This window comes from Eleutherodactylus coqui, chromosome 7, assembly GCF_035609145.1.
Source record: "Eleutherodactylus coqui strain aEleCoq1 chromosome 7, aEleCoq1.hap1, whole genome shotgun sequence".
NCBI classification, from domain to species: Eukaryota; Metazoa; Chordata; class Amphibia; order Anura; family Eleutherodactylidae; genus Eleutherodactylus; species Eleutherodactylus coqui.
In genome coordinates, this window is record NC_089843.1 from 210,664,839 (window position 1) to 210,681,211 (window position 16,373).

The 16,373-nt window shown below is 43.3% G+C and overlaps 2 protein-coding genes across 6 annotated transcripts; both read right to left on the minus strand.

Moving 5' to 3' along the window:
- Positions 1–7,495: 7,495 nt before the first annotated feature.
- Positions 7,496–11,467, minus strand: LOC136573111 (uncharacterized). 3 transcript variants are annotated; one of them, XR_010785855.1, is made up of 3 exons: positions 11,301–11,467; positions 10,006–10,187; positions 7,496–7,634 (listed from the first exon to the last, which is right to left on the minus strand). XR_010785855.1 is itself a non-coding variant. In XM_066574302.1 (3 exons), exons 1-3 carry the CDS (start codon positions 10,922–10,924, stop codon positions 7,552–7,554), a joined length of 915 nt encoding a protein of 304 aa, XP_066430399.1. In that variant the 5' UTR covers positions 10,925–11,283; the 3' UTR covers positions 7,496–7,551. The 3 variants fall into 3 exon arrangements, 2 of the variants coding, with proteins under 2 accessions (XP_066430399.1, XP_066430398.1); XM_066574302.1 differs by lacking the exon at positions 11,301–11,467 and adding an exon at positions 10,275–11,283; XM_066574301.1 differs by lacking the exon at positions 11,301–11,467 and having other exon boundaries at positions 10,006–11,283.
- Positions 11,468–11,726: 259 nt separating this feature from the next.
- On the minus strand, positions 11,727–15,875 carry LOC136573112 (uncharacterized). 3 transcript variants are annotated; one of them, XR_010785856.1, is made up of 3 exons: positions 15,532–15,875; positions 14,237–14,418; positions 11,727–11,865 (listed from the first exon to the last, which is right to left on the minus strand). XR_010785856.1 is itself a non-coding variant. In XM_066574304.1 (3 exons), the coding sequence occupies exons 1-3, from the start codon at positions 15,153–15,155 to the stop codon at positions 11,783–11,785; spliced, it is 915 nt and encodes a 304-aa protein (XP_066430401.1). In that variant the 5' UTR covers positions 15,156–15,514; the 3' UTR covers positions 11,727–11,782. The 3 variants fall into 3 exon arrangements, 2 of the variants coding, with proteins under 2 accessions (XP_066430401.1, XP_066430400.1); XM_066574304.1 differs by lacking the exon at positions 15,532–15,875 and adding an exon at positions 14,506–15,514; XM_066574303.1 differs by lacking the exon at positions 15,532–15,875 and having other exon boundaries at positions 14,237–15,514.
- Between the last annotated feature and the right edge of the window lie 498 nt (positions 15,876–16,373).

The window sequence follows — 16,373 nt, forward strand, 5'->3', positions numbered from 1 at the left end:
CTGGAGGCAGAGTTGTCACTCTCAAAAAAAACCTCCTCCTCCTCCGACTCGCTGGTAGCATCGCTACCGGAGCTTGAAGCGATGAGCAGCGCGTACGCTTGCTCGGTGGTGTAGCGCCTACGCTCCATTTTATTTAAAAAAAATTTAATGGGGGTAAAAAAAAAAAATTAGCCCCCAAAAAAGTGGACAGGGATAAAATAGGGTAATTGGGGTATAAGGGAAGGTGAAGGCGGGTAATAACGGGTTTTTTTTTTTCTTTTTTTAACTCTCTATATGGCACACGATTTTTCTCAACTATCTCTCTCCTGTCACAAATCACTCTCAGTGACAGGGGAGAGATACCAGGACTAACTGTGTGCCATATTTATTAAACAAAAGACATGGGTGGCTGTGATAGGTTTATCACAGCCACCCATGTCAGCAGGGACCAATTACTTTGGTCCCTGCAAGTAACTATGCCTAAGGCAATTTTTGCCTTAGGCTCTACTGCGCATGCGCAGTAGAGGGTAATGCCCTGTGCTTTGGGGGGGCTTTTGGGGACCTTGGGGGAGCATTTTCATCTCCCCCCATGGATCGGATCCATGAGGGGAGATGAAACTACAACTTTTTTCAACTTTTTTTTGATCGCCGGTATCCGTTGGATACCGGCGATCGCGTGCTCGGGAACCGCACTCCGCGGTCCCCGGTGACATCTCCTGTCTCCCGGCTACTGAAGGTAGCCGGGAGACAGGGGATTTTAAAATTTCGCGCCGCTTCGGCACTTCTGCGCATGCGCCGCCATTTCCCCCTCGGCGCGCATGCGCAGAAGCCCGTGGCGGCTCCAGATCACCGGAGACATCGTGGAGGATGGAGGTGAGTATTTTCAGCTGCCCTCATGGATCCGATTCATGATGACAGCTGAAACATTTACTTTTTTTTTACTTTTTTTTACTTTTTCGCGATCGCCATTATCCATTGGATAATGGCGATCGCGGTACCGGGGACCGCTCACCGCAGTCCCCGCTGACATCTCCTGCCTCCCGGCTACCTACAGGAGCCGGGAGCCAGGAGATTTTAAATTTCCCGCGCCGCCGGGCCTTCTGCGCATGCGGCTGACGTAATGCCGCCTGGCGCGCATGCGCAGAAGGACGGCTGCGGGGCCCGGAGCATCGGGACAGCGGGGAGCCGTGCGGTGGACCTCGGTAAGTAGTTTCAGCTGCTCCGATGGATCCGATCCATCAGAGCAGCTGAATATGTCACTTTTTTTGCAGTTTTACTTTTGCGATCGGCGCTATACATTGCATAGCGCCGATCGCAATGCCGGGGGGGGCTCCGAACAGCCCGGGATGACAGCTCCATGCTGTCAGCTACCTGCGGACACCGACAGCATGGAGCTGTCACGTCCACAGCCCGAGGGGCACTATTCTCTGCAGGAAGCATGTTTTTACGTCCTCAGAGAATAGAGCCCACTTCGGGAGGACGTAAAAACACTATGGGCTGGTCGTTAAGGGGTTAAGCGAGTATCGTCCTTACCGAGTACCTGCCTGCTCGCCAGCAAAGATTCAAGTGCCAGCCTGGGTGAGAGCTGTGTTGCGGGTGTGAGCAGGAGGGAGCGGGGAAGAGAGATATCTCCCTCCCGTTCCTCCCGTTCCCCCCGCTCTCCCCCGCCGCTCCCCGCCCTCTGCCGGCACCCGAATCTTTGCTGGCGAGAAGGTAGGTACTCTGTATGGACGATACTCGATCGAGTATCTGTCCTTACCGAGTACGCTCGCTTATTTCTAGATTTTACCCTTGTGGTGATTTTACTGCCCTATTTTTTTGCTTTCAGCCACCAAAATTATTTTTGCTGTGTTTTTTTTCTATGCGACATATAGGGCAATCAAAATTCATAATTGATTTTTTTGTATTAGTATATTTACACTAAAATAAAGTATGGGAACGGGTTCCTCACTTTGTTTTGGATGTTTTGATATATAATATGTATGGTTTGGGATTACAGGGCGCATACAGCGACGGTTTTATTGGCGTCGGCTTTTAGTCATTTTCTTTTTTATGTAAATATATATATTATTTTTTCTGTAATTTTTTTTTACTCATTTGTGTAACAATTTTTTTTACCATCTATGTCCCCCTTGACGCTAGATAAGACCTCTGGCGGTCATTCACATGGTCTTTTTTTATTACACACCTTCCAACTGTAGCTGGGGCATCCATGGGAACCACATCCATAGAGTCCTAGTTACATGGAAAACATCCACCTATAGGGACAGTAGTCACTGGCAGAGCTGATCAGGGTCTGCTTGGACCCTGCAGTTCTGCTTTAACAGGGGGCACCCAGCAGTCATGTGATCACCAGCTTGTGTAGTGGAGGTAAGGCTTCAACTTCTTAGTACATAGCGCTCATTGAGTCCTATATACCAAGGAAAGAAGAAAGCAGAAATGGTTAAAAACCACTTCTCCCCTCTCTTCCGAGTTCTCAGCTGTGACTAGCAGCTGAGCACCCAACCTGCTCCTGCTTGATTGCAGAAGCAGAGGCTTAAACCCCCTGCCGTATTTTTGCTATCGGCTAGGATTAAAACTCAGGACCACGCACCGTATATTTGGTCCTTAAGTGGTTAAAAAAGTAAAGAACTTTTTGAAATACTGGAAAAAAGTAAAGGAAGTAATAGTTTACCCACCACCCCCATTTTCCCATATTTATAATAATTCTAGAATTAAAAAAGGCACATTTTGTATTTCCACATCCTTATGGCTGGTTTCAAATGAGCGACAAAATTGAGATTTTGTCCTGATCGCATCGCGATTTTCTCCCGATGCGACAACAGTACAAATCACATGTATGTGAAGCCCATGCTTTCCTATGGGTTCCTGCACATTAGCGATGTTTTGTAGCCTGCAACATTGCGAGGAAAAAATTGTGGCGTGCTGAATATTGCCGCGATTTGCCAAGTTTTGTAGTCCATGTTTCCCTATGGAGCCTTCCTTTGTGTAGCATTGCATTGAATGGCTGTGATTGGTTCATCCAGCACTGGCTCTGATTGGCTGAGCCGCAGCACTCAAGAACCAATCACTGCCAGCACTCTTTGGAAGCAGCTATTTTGAACTTCCATTCCAGGAAGCGCTGACAGAAGACTTCACACTAGTGTCAGGGACCTGTGAAGAGAAGTGTGGCGGAGTGAACAGTGGCTGTTAGGTGATGTATTGTATTTTTTCATTTTTTTTAATGCAGATAGGAATTATTTTTGGGGTAGGGCCTATATTTCAACTCCACCTCCCAAAAATCGCAGCAAAGGAGCGCTACAATGTCACGCGGTTTTGTAGCGTCACGTGCGACTTTGTAGCGACAGAAAATCACGATATCACTAGAGTAAAATGGAGTGATATCGCAGTGAACACAAATGCGATATCGATGCGATTTTCCCGCAGCGATATCATTGTCGCCCGTGTGAAAGCGACCTAAAAGTCTATCAAAGAAACACATTATTTATCTGACAGAGCGAATGTACGAAGCGATGCGGCAAACAAATCGCTGCACGTTCCTATCTTTGAGAGCCGTGGCGGAGGCTTGCTACTTCCCCATAGTGATGAGAGGTGGTTTTGAGCTAAAAACGCCTCGCATCTACAGCAAAATCGCATGTTGGCGAGCGCAATATCGCACTCGCCCATGAGAAGTTAGCCTAAAGTTATCATTATTTTTGCTGCAGTGTGTACACCGTAGAAACAAGACTTCAGCCGTCCCCCTCCCCAAAGATGACGATTTTTTTTTTCCATTTAACACCATTTTGAAATTTTCCATTACATTAATTAGTACCATTAAAAATACAACTCATCTCGCAAAATACAAGCCATCATATAGCTATGTAAACGGCAAAAAACCCTGCATCTTAAAGGGGTGAAAATTCACAAAATGTGAACATAGGGTAATAGTGATAACGATTCTCCCAGGACTTACACTCACAGAAAGTCTGGAACTTGGAAACAAATACATAAAAGGGATTGTCTAACTTCTATTGTTTTGTAGGAAGCAACCAGCTCTGTATATAGCATAGTGGCCCTCATTGGTACTGCAGGCTGAGTCTCATTCACTTCAATAGGAGTCAGCCTGCAGTTCCAACCCAGGCCACTGTGTAATATACGGAGCTGTCAGCTTACTGCAGCAAAACAGCTAGATGTATAAATCCTCCTAATCACCAAAACTGACACTAATGAATCAGTAAAGATGATTAAGTTAAATTTTGGTAACAGACAAAAAAGACACTTTTGGAAGCCGGTAATGTTACCTCTACAGTCTATACAGTCATCTTTGAAGATGTAAATGTAAGATTTCAATGGTATCACAAGCTTACTTTACCAGGGTAGTTGTCTCTACGGCATCTTTCATATGAGCGTTTTATCGCGGCTATTTTGCCACAATAAAACGCTGTCCGAAAACCGCGACCATCTGAAGCATTGGGTTCTAATGCATTTGTTCAGATGGGTGATTTTCCGGTGCGTAAAATCGGCGGGCCAGAAAAGATAGCACATGTGCTGCGGATTTCTGCCGGATGCTTTTACGTATGGCCGGAAAAGATAGGACCTGTCCTATCGTTTGCCAGAATATCGCGGCCATTCCCATAGACTTCTATAGAAAAGGGAGGTGGGAGGAAGTTTAGCAGCAGCTTGCATTGCTAAAGTCCCTCCCCCTCCTGTTGCCGTCAGCTCCCAAATTCCAAATACATCATGCAGCCACATGGCCAAAGAACTGTTGACGACTCTGCAGGCCAATGGTGACACTTGGCTACCAATCTTCCAACTGGATGCCCAGTCTGCCATTACTCAACACCACAGGAAAGGTGACTTTGGGCAAGAATGGGGGGGGGGGGGGTTCTCCAACACAGTTCTCCACCCATCAGAGAAGTATACAGGAGGAAGAGGAGGGAGACAATATAGGACCAGATGTAGGGGAGAGGGCTATGCAACATTCCTTTCATCCATCACTAGCCTCAGCTATTCTACATGGATTGCTGGACCAGTTTGATGACACTCTTAGGCCTGACCCCGAGGAATATGGGCATCACCCTCAGGCTAGTTTCACACAGGCGAAGGTGATATTGGCTCATGAAACATGGCCCGATATCACCCTTGCCATCCATGTGAAAGCCCTATTGATGCGAGGCCTTTTTATGTGAAACCTTGTGGACTTTTTGTTTTCCGTAACACCGGTGAGCTACAATTCATTTCTACACCACTGCACACTATTCTGACCACTTTTTGGGAGGGGCACAGTGTTCCCCAGATGGGTGGCTGTATCCACATGCAATTTGTAAAGCTTTAGCTACATTGGGGACACACTGGAGGGCAAATGAGTGATCTCAGTTTTTACTTCCATTGACTTTAATAGGAGTCGAAATCAACCGTCCCGATTTATGATGTTTTTTTGTGAAATTGGCCAACCAATCGCTATCACTTTTCATTGTCATAGAAGTTACAAATGGCATTGTTTGATTTGGTATCACTCAAAATAGTTAAAACTATTCAAAATGTTTCTCAAAAATGTTCTCCATTAAAGGATAATTGATACTAAAAATATCAATTTTGAGCCCACACATGGTGTCCCTTTAAATATTGGCCATTTTAGAGAATTTACTAATTTCTTAAAAGCTATTCTGCTATAAAATACACAAATATTTACAAGCACTTTATTACTTTCATTAGTTTAGTGGATTAAATTCTGCTGGGAAAAAAAACTTTTTTTGCCTTTCATGTTGAGGTATCAAATAGTTTGCATTCTTTTAACCCGAAAGCAGACAACCAGCCATGCTATTAGCGGTCTCTGGAACTGAACCGCGTTGTACATCATCTCACAGAAGACAGTTGGGACAGTCATTCCCCAACGCCACACACATTGATGCATCAGCTAAAAGGTAACCTAATCCTCTCATCAGTCCTTAATATGTGGCAAACTGCACTTGGCTTTGAAGTTGAGGTAAAACCTGTCTTCGTATGTGAACAGGGCTGAACACCTAATTACAGAAATATACCTGCTAATGCTTTCATCACTCATCAAATGTGTAATGCTTTAACAGCTGTGATTAGTTCGTTAGACACATTTAATAAGAGATAACCATATATAACACTTAGTAATCCCGACCTCAGAGCAAAGTCATGCCAGACACAATCTTCTTAGGACCTGGTGGAATCTCCGCTATAACCTTGAGGATTCATCTATCTAAGGGCTCTTTCACACGAGCGAAGGCAATTTTTGGTCAGCCTTGTCATGGTCACAGCACAACCAAAAATCACGTGAACGAGAGGCAGCCGTGACCAAGTCTCAGCTACAGCTTGTGCACCCATCCAGACGGCCCGGGTCCAGCGAGTATATGCCAAGCCCGGGATACCGTTGGGCGAGGGAAGCAGTTTGGCTCTCGACAAGGGGAGGGGGCGGGATGAGACGGGAGCCTCCCCCTCAACGCCCCTTGCTGGCTGCCAGCAATGGGAAATGGGGTGGGAGCTTAGCAACTAGCTAGGAGGAGGGAAAGAGGTCGGAGTTTAGCAGTCAAGCCACTAAACTCCCTCCCACATCCCTTCTCCAGCAGCTCTTATAGGCTTCCATATGAGTCTACGGGAGCTGCCACCGTATTCTGGCCAAAAGATAGTTCCTGAACTATCCTTTCTGGCTGGAGTAAAGATGCCCAACCGCAATGCTCACAATATGCGCTATCTTTGCCGGCCGGACATTTTTGCACCGCGGGAATATGCCCAACTGAATTGATGCATTGTAAACCAATGCATCAGATTGTATATCGGCTGGCCATGAAAATACGGCCGATATACACTTGTGTGAATGAAGCCTCAAGCCACTTTCAGACAGGCCAAAAAAATCGCATGATCTAGCTGTGATGAATAAGGAAATAGTGACTGGCAGCATTCAGCAATGTAGAAAAATACAAGATTTATTTCCCCATTACAAAAATTACGGCAACGTTTCGGTCGTAATAGACCTTCCTCAAGCCAATACATATCATACAAAGTGCACCATATATATAGGAAATGTGAACACCATTAACCAATGACATACAAACATGCACAGGAGTGTCTCATCACTGATTACCTCTCTCCACACGTCTCAGCTGTTATCTGGCGCATCGTTGATGATGTCATATGAGCCTCGTGTGGTGCAGAGTGTAAGCTCTCGCCCACGACCTGGAGGTTGCAAGTTCGATTCCCACATGAATCAGGCTCAAGGCCGACTCAGCCCTCCATCCTATCACAGGGAGACTATATCTATCCAATATAATATAGATGACCTTTTATCATTACTGTGATGTTCTATATCTAATAAAAAAGGGGTATATCAACAACCTACTGGTATTATCAAGTAATGTCCCCATATTCATCTAGAAAGTCATCCCTTCCAGGTCTATTCACGTTGACAAAGGCTATCTTATCTAATAATATACATTCTCAACCATAGAGTATGAATAGTCCAATGTTAACCCATTGTATAAACCAATAAAAAAGAGCAGAACACCAACTGTTAACTGCCTAGTCAAATTGTGATTTTATTGATACTATACATCACTATGCATGAATCTATATTTTTTCTTCAAGATGATGAAATAATGGACCGTCATATCTCAGACGTGTGGCGAGGGAACCAGCGAGAGACCAACAACCTGTGTAAACAAAACAAAAAGAATACAATTACACATATACCCATAAAAAATTCATTAATAAAACATATGTACAATTCATATACTGATGTGTGTAACAAGATTTACAAGAACGGCTGAAAAATGTACTCCTGATTAAGCCCTTTTGGGTGCATGGTGTCCAACTCGTATATCCATTTTAACTCACGCTTTTTTAATAAAAATTCTCTATCACCCCCCCGTGGAAGTACGGGGACATGATCAATGACCCTAAATTTGAACTGGCTGATGTTGTGTTTAGCCTCCAAAAAATGTCGCGATACAGGTAATTGTAGATTTTCCGTCCGAATTGTACTCTTGTGCTTCACCATACGTGATCTCACCTCCATAGTGGTTTCACCCACATACCCAAGGCCACATGGGCAGGTGATGAGGTAGATCACGTATGGTGAAGCACAAGTATATCTCCCCTGTATCTTGTACCTATTGCCCCTGAGAGGATGCCGAAATTCGTCACCCCTCACCAAATTGTTACAACAACTACAGGCAAGGCATGGGAAGTTCCCCTTTCTAGGGGGTTTAAAGAAACTCTGGACGGCTGATTTGTGTGAAGCAAAGTGTGAGTGGACCAGTTGGTCACCTATGTTTCTACCTCTTCTATATGCATTTATAGGCTTATTTTTAAATTCAGGTATTACAGCCCCATCTAATGTCAGCAGTGGCCAATGTTTTTTGATAATGTTACCAACGGTTCCACTAAGACTATTAAAGGTACTGACAAACGGAATCCTGTCCATTGTCTGTTTCTTTAATTTAGGTGTCAAAAGATCTTGTTGTGGTATTGCCCTAGCTCGTATGGCAGCTTTTGTGATGATTGGTGCAGGGTATCCCCTATCTAGGAACCTCCTACACATCTCATCCAATCTTAAATCAATGGTTTGATCGTGTGCTATTCTTCGCACTCGTAAAAGTTGACTCCATGGTAGTGAGTCCTTCATGGCGACCGGATGGTTGCTACTATAGAGCAATAAACTGTTCCGATCTGTCTTTTTTGTGTAAAGATCCGTTACCAATCCCATTCCTTGTCTTTTAATCAAAACGTCAAGGAATTGGATTTCCACAATGGAGTAAGACATAGTGAACTGAAGTTCTGGGTAAATAGCGTTTAAAAAGGTATGGAATTCCTGTAATGTTTGGAGCGAACCCTTCCATAAAGCAAACACGTCGTCGATGTACCGACCCCAGTACACCAACGACGCCGCATATATGGAGGTATAAATATACTTCTCCTCAAATTGGCGCACAAAAATGTTGGCGTATGTTGGCGCCACATTAGAGCCCATAGCAGTGCCCTGTCGCTGTCTGTAGTACACCCCCCCAAACAAAAAATAATTGTTGCGGAGGATGTACTCCAGCAGCGACAGGGCAAACTGCATGCACTCAGAGGACATATCCGATGCCATCAGAAATTGTCTGACGGCATCTATCCCTTTATCGTGATTGATAGAGGTGTATAGCGCAGTCACATCAAAGGTGACCAGAATAACATCTTCGGTCATATCAAACGATGCAATTTTTTTCAAAAAGTCAGATGTATCCCTGATGTGTGAATCCGCCTCATCTGCAAAACGCCTCAGGACCTTGTCTAAAAATCGTGCGATATTGCAGAAGAGTGAGTTTCTGCCTGAAACAATCGGTCTCCCAGGGGGATTCTGGGGATCCTTGTGGACCTTTGGGAGGGTGTATAAAGTGGGAACAATGGGGTGCTGGATATCAAGGAATTTCAACAGCTTTTTATCGATCAAACCTGCCCATAGTGCCTCATTCAACATTCCCCTTAATTGTAATTGAAACCGTATGGTAGGGTCCGATCGCAATTTTTCATAAACATTTTCATCATTTAATTGTCTGAACACTTCTGTTGTGTACATACTGGTATCCATCACGACTATTGCTCCACCCTTATCGGCTGGTTTAACCACAATCGCATCATCCTGCGCAAGAGAATTAAGGGCTTTCCTTTCCCTCATATTAAGGTTATTCTTAAGCCTCCTCTTGTTACCCAATGTTTTGGATCTCAGTTTTTCAATATCTTTTAATACTAATTTAGCAAATACTTCAATTTGAGGATTTGATGTAGGTGGTTGATACGTACTTTTGTTGCGAAGACCAGTTCCAACCAGGGAAAAAGACCCCGGTGTAGTGGTCTGTGCAACCGTACGTGATGGTTGTGAGGAAAATTGATTTTTAAGCCTTAAATTTCTGAATAAACGCTGTACATCAAGATTAAGATCAAACCAATTCATAGAAGTTACACAGCAAAATGATAGACCCTTGCCCAATACAGTCGTCTCATCTGATGTCAATACCCTGGAAGAAATGTTGATTACAATACCGTCACTGGTAGGTTCACAAGCTCCAACATCCACTATTTCCTGAAGTCCATCAGCGGTGGTCGTTTCGTGGATCGGGTCATCACCCCGTCGGGATCTCTTGTATGCCCTGTGATGTTTTCGTCCGCCTCGGCGGCACCGGAAGGTCCCTCTTTTCTCTTCATCCTGTTTGGATTGCCACGGCCTAAAAAAAGAAGAAGAGGATGTGGAGGCACCCACATGATCATTCTTGGCCGAATCATCCGTTGAAATCGAACCACGAGATGAGAACCCAAATTGGTTTCTATTCCTGGGTTGACGGCGTCGTTGTCGTCTTTGTTTGGTATTCGATTCAAAGGGATCTGTGACTTTATTCTTTGATGTCTGCCAACAAAATACACGACCATAAGCATAATCGTCGACATCCCTAAACCACTTGGTTTTTTTTATACTCTCCAATTCCTCCTGATGTCGTTTGAGATATGTTGTTTTTTTCTCCTTATGTTTATTCCAGTCCTCTGGTGTCAAGATCTCTAGAATATTCTTTTCCAAGGAGGATATGCGAGCTGTACTCTCAGCAATCTCCAACTGTAAGAACTCAACATTCAAGACAATCATGTCAAACGAAAATTTATTCACTATGCCTTCAAATTTTGAACAAAATGTCTTGTTATCTGCCATTAAGGTCGGGCGCACATGTGGGCGTAGCCCTCTCGGAATGCGTTTTACCTTAAAATATTCACATAGTGTGGACATGTGCAAAGATAGGGAGATGTTCTTTTTATTTTCCATCTCCCACTTCCGTAGTAACATATCCACTGTTGGCATTTCTAGATAGCTATTCTTGCGTGTAGCTCCTGCAATAATCTTGTTAACATCCACATCCGAATACGAAAAAATAACAGGGTTACCTGGTCTGTCAGAGTCCGGGTATTTTTCCATTTTGTGCCTGTATCAGGTGCAAGCTGGATCTGGTTTGTAGATATCACTGAGTAGAAAAAAGAGGTTCCCAGCAGCACAACATATATCCTCACATAGAGCCAGGCAAAACAGTGTGCAAAAGCCAGTCAGGAAGCCTAAACCAGAGAGGCTCCAAGGGTGCAGTCAGGAATAAGGAAATAGTGACTGGCAGCATTCAGCAATGTAGAAAAATACAAGATTTATTTCCCCATTACAAAAATTACGGCAACGTTTCGGTCGTAATAGACCTTCCTCAAGCCAATACATATCATACAAAGTGCACCATATATATAGGAAATGTGAACACCATTAACCAATGACATACAAACATGCACAGGAGTGTCTCATCACTGATTACCTCTCTCCACACGTCTCAGCTGTTATCTGGCGCATCGTTGATGATGTCATATGAGCCTCGTGTGGTGCAGAGTGTAAGCTCTCGCCCACGACCTGGAGGTTGCAAGTTCGATTCCCACATGAATCAGGCTCAAGGCCGACTCAGCCCTCCATCCTATCACAGGGAGACTATATCTATCCAATATAATATAGATGACCTTTTATCATTACTGTGATGTTCTATATCTAATAAAAAAGGGGTATAACAACAACCTACTGGTATTATCAAGTAATGTCCCCATATTCATCTAGAAAGTCATCCCTTCCAGGTCTATTCACGTTGACAAAGGCTATCTTATCTAATAATATACATTCTCAACCATAGAGTATGAATAGTCCAATGTTAACCCATTGTATAAACCAATAAAAAAGAGCAGAACACCAACTGTTAACTGCCTAGTCAAATTGTGATTTTATTGATACTATACATCACTATGCATGAATCTATATTTTTTCTTCAAGATGATGAAATAATGGACCGTCATATCTCAGACGTGTGGCGAGGGAACCAGCGAGAGACCAACAACCTGTGTAAACAAAACAAAAAGAATACAATTACACATATACCCATAAAAAATTCATTAATAAAACATATGTACAATTCATATACTGATGTGTGTAACAAGATTTACAAGAACGGCTGAAAAATGTACTCCTGATTAAGCCCTTTTGGGTGCATGGTGTCCAACTCGTATATCCATTTTAACTCACGCTTTTTTAATAAAAATTCTCTATCACCCCCCCGTGGAAGTACGGGGACATGATCAATGACCCTAAATTTGAACTGGCTGATGTTGTGTTTAGCCTCCAAAAAATGTCGCGATACAGGTAATTGTAGATTTTCCGTCCGAATTGTACTCTTGTGCTTCACCATACGTGATCTCACCTCCATAGTGGTTTCACCCACATACCCAAGGCCACATGGGCAGGTGATGAGGTAGATCACGTATGGTGAAGCACAAGTATATCTCCCCTGTATCTTGTACCTATTGCCCCTGAGAGGATGCCGAAATTCGTCACCCCTCACCAAATTGTTACAACAACTACAGGCAAGGCATGGGAAGTTCCCCTTTCTAGGGGGTTTAAAGAAACTCTGGACGGCTGATTTGTGTGAAGCAAAGTGTGAGTGGACCAGTTGGTCACCTATGTTTCTACCTCTTCTATATGCATTTATAGGCTTATTTTTAAATTCAGGTATTACAGCCCCATCTAATGTCAGCAGTGGCCAATGTTTTTTGATAATGTTACCAACGGTTCCACTAAGACTATTAAAGGTACTGACAAACGGAATCCTGTCCATTGTCTGTTTCTTTAATTTAGGTGTCAAAAGATCTTGTTGTGGTATTGCCCTAGCTCGTATGGCAGCTTTTGTGATGATTGGTGCAGGGTATCCCCTATCTAGGAACCTCCTACACATCTCATCCAATCTTAAATCAATGGTTTGATCGTGTGCTATTCTTCGCACTCGTAAAAGTTGACTCCATGGTAGTGAGTCCTTCATGGCGACCGGATGGTTGCTACTATAGAGCAATAAACTGTTCCGATCTGTCTTTTTTGTGTAAAGATCCGTTACCAATCCCATTCCTTGTCTTTTAATCAAAACGTCAAGGAATTGGATTTCCACAATGGAGTAAGACATAGTGAACTGAAGTTCTGGGTAAATAGCGTTTAAAAAGGTATGGAATTCCTGTAATGTTTGGAGCGAACCCTTCCATAAAGCAAACACGTCGTCGATGTACCGACCCCAGTACACCAACGACGCCGCATATATGGAGGTATAAATATACTTCTCCTCAAATTGGCGCACAAAAATGTTGGCGTATGTTGGCGCCACATTAGAGCCCATAGCAGTGCCCTGTCGCTGTCTGTAGTACACCCCCCCAAACAAAAAATAATTGTTGCGGAGGATGTACTCCAGCAGCGACAGGGCAAACTGCATGCACTCAGAGGACATATCCGATGCCATCAGAAATTGTCTGACGGCATCTATCCCTTTATCGTGATTGATAGAGGTGTATAGCGCAGTCACATCAAAGGTGACCAGAATAACATCTTCGGTCATATCAAACGATGCAATTTTTTTCAAAAAGTCAGATGTATCCCTGATGTGTGAATCCGCCTCATCTGCAAAACGCCTCAGGACCTTGTCTAAAAATCGTGCGATATTGCAGAAGAGTGAGTTTCTGCCTGAAACAATCGGTCTCCCAGGGGGATTCTGGGGATCCTTGTGGACCTTTGGGAGGGTGTATAAAGTGGGAACAATGGGGTGCTGGATATCAAGGAATTTCAACAGCTTTTTATCGATCAAACCTGCCCATAGTGCCTCATTCAACATTCCCCTTAATTGTAATTGAAACCGTATGGTAGGGTCCGATCGCAATTTTTCATAAACATTTTCATCATTTAATTGTCTGAACACTTCTGTTGTGTACATACTGGTATCCATCACGACTATTGCTCCACCCTTATCGGCTGGTTTAACCACAATCGCATCATCCTGCGCAAGAGAATTAAGGGCTTTCCTTTCCCTCATATTAAGGTTATTCTTAAGCCTCCTCTTGTTACCCAATGTTTTGGATCTCAGTTTTTCAATATCTTTTAATACTAATTTAGCAAATACTTCAATTTGAGGATTTGATGTAGGTGGTTGATACGTACTTTTGTTGCGAAGACCAGTTCCAACCAGGGAAAAAGACCCCGGTGTAGTGGTCTGTGCAACCGTACGTGATGGTTGTGAGGAAAATTGATTTTTAAGCCTTAAATTTCTGAATAAACGCTGTACATCAAGATTAAGATCAAACCAATTCATAGAAGTTACACAGCAAAATGATAGACCCTTGCCCAATACAGTCGTCTCATCTGATGTCAATACCCTGGAAGAAATGTTGATTACAATACCGTCACTGGTAGGTTCACAAGCTCCAACATCCACTATTTCCTGAAGTCCATCAGCGGTGGTCGTTTCGTGGATCGGGTCATCACCCCGTCGGGATCTCTTGTATGCCCTGTGATGTTTTCGTCCGCCTCGGCGGCACCGGAAGGTCCCTCTTTTCTCTTCATCCTGTTTGGATTGCCACGGCCTAAAAAAAGAAGAAGAGGATGTGGAGGCACCCACATGATCATTCTTGGCCGAATCATCCGTTGAAATCGAACCACGAGATGAGAACCCAAATTGGTTTCTATTCCTGGGTTGACGGCGTCGTTGTCGTCTTTGTTTGGTATTCGATTCAAAGGGATCTGTGACTTTATTCTTTGATGTCTGCCAACAAAATACACGACCATAAGCATAATCGTCGACATCCCTAAACCACTTGGTTTTTTTTATACTCTCCAATTCCTCCTGATGTCGTTTGAGATATGTTGTTTTTTTCTCCTTATGTTTATTCCAGTCCTCTGGTGTCAAGATCTCTAGAATATTCTTTTCCAAGGAGGATATGCGAGCTGTACTCTCAGCAATCTCCAACTGTAAGAACTCAACATTCAAGACAATCATGTCAAACGAAAATTTATTCACTATGCCTTCAAATTTTGAACAAAATGTCTTGTTATCTGCCATTAAGGTCGGGCGCACATGTGGGCGTAGCCCTCTCGGAATGCGTTTTACCTTAAAATATTCACATAGTGTGGACATGTGCAAAGATAGGGAGATGTTCTTTTTATTTTCCATCTCCCACTTCCGTAGTAACATATCCACTGTTGGCATTTCTAGATAGCTATTCTTGCGTGTAGCTCCTGCAATAATCTTGTTAACATCCACATCCGAATACGAAAAAATAACAGGGTTACCTGGTCTGTCAGAGTCCGGGTATTTTTCCATTTTGTGCCTGTATCAGGTGCAAGCTGGATCTGGTTTGTAGATATCACTGAGTAGAAAAAAGAGGTTCCCAGCAGCACAACATATATCCTCACATAGAGCCAGGCAAAACAGTGTGCAAAAGCCAGTCAGGAAGCCTAAACCAGAGAGGCTCCAAGGGTGCAGTCAGGAATAAGGAAATAGTGACTGGCAGCATTCAGCAATGTAGAAAAATACAAGATTTATTTCCCCATTACAAAAATTACGGCAACGTTTCGGTCGTAATAGACCTTCCTCAAGCCAATACATATCATACAAAGTGCACCATATATATAGGAAATGTGAACACCATTAACCAATGACATACAAACATGCACAGGAGTGTCTCATCACTGATTACCTCTCTCCACACGTCTCAGCTGTTATCTGGCGCATCGTTGATGATGTCATATGAGCCTCGTGTGGTGCAGAGTGTAAGCTCTCGCCCACGACCTGGAGGTTGCAAGTTCGATTCCCACATGAATCAGGCTCAAGGCCGACTCAGCCCTCCATCCTATCACAGGGAGACTATATCTATCCAATATAATATAGATGACCTTTTATCATTACTGTGATGTTCTATATCTAATAAAAAAGGGGTATATCAACAACCTACTGGTATTATCAAGTAATGTCCCCATATTCATCTAGAAAGTCATCCCTTCCAGGTCTATTCACGTTGACAAAGGCTATCTTATCTAATAATATACATTCTCAACCATAGAGTATGAATAGTCCAATGTTAACCCATTGTATAAACCAATAAAAAAGAGCAGAACACCAACTGTTAACTGCCTAGTCAAATTGTGATTTTATTGATACTATACATCACTATGCATGAATCTATATTTTTTCTTCAAGATGATGAAATAATGGACCGTCATATCTCAGACGTGTGGCGAGGGAACCAGCGAGAGACCAACAACCTGTGTAAACAAAACAAAAAGAATACAATTACACATATACCCATAAAAAATTCATTAATAAAACATATGTACAATTCATATACTGATGTGTGTAACAAGATTTACAAGAACGGCTGAAAAATGTACTCCTGATTAAGCCCTTTTGGGTGCATGGTGTCCAACTCGTATATCCATTTTAACTCACGCTTTTTTAATAAAAATTCTCTATCACCCCCCCGTGGAAGTACGGGGACATGATCAATGACCCTAAATTTGAACTGGCTGATGTTGTGTTTAG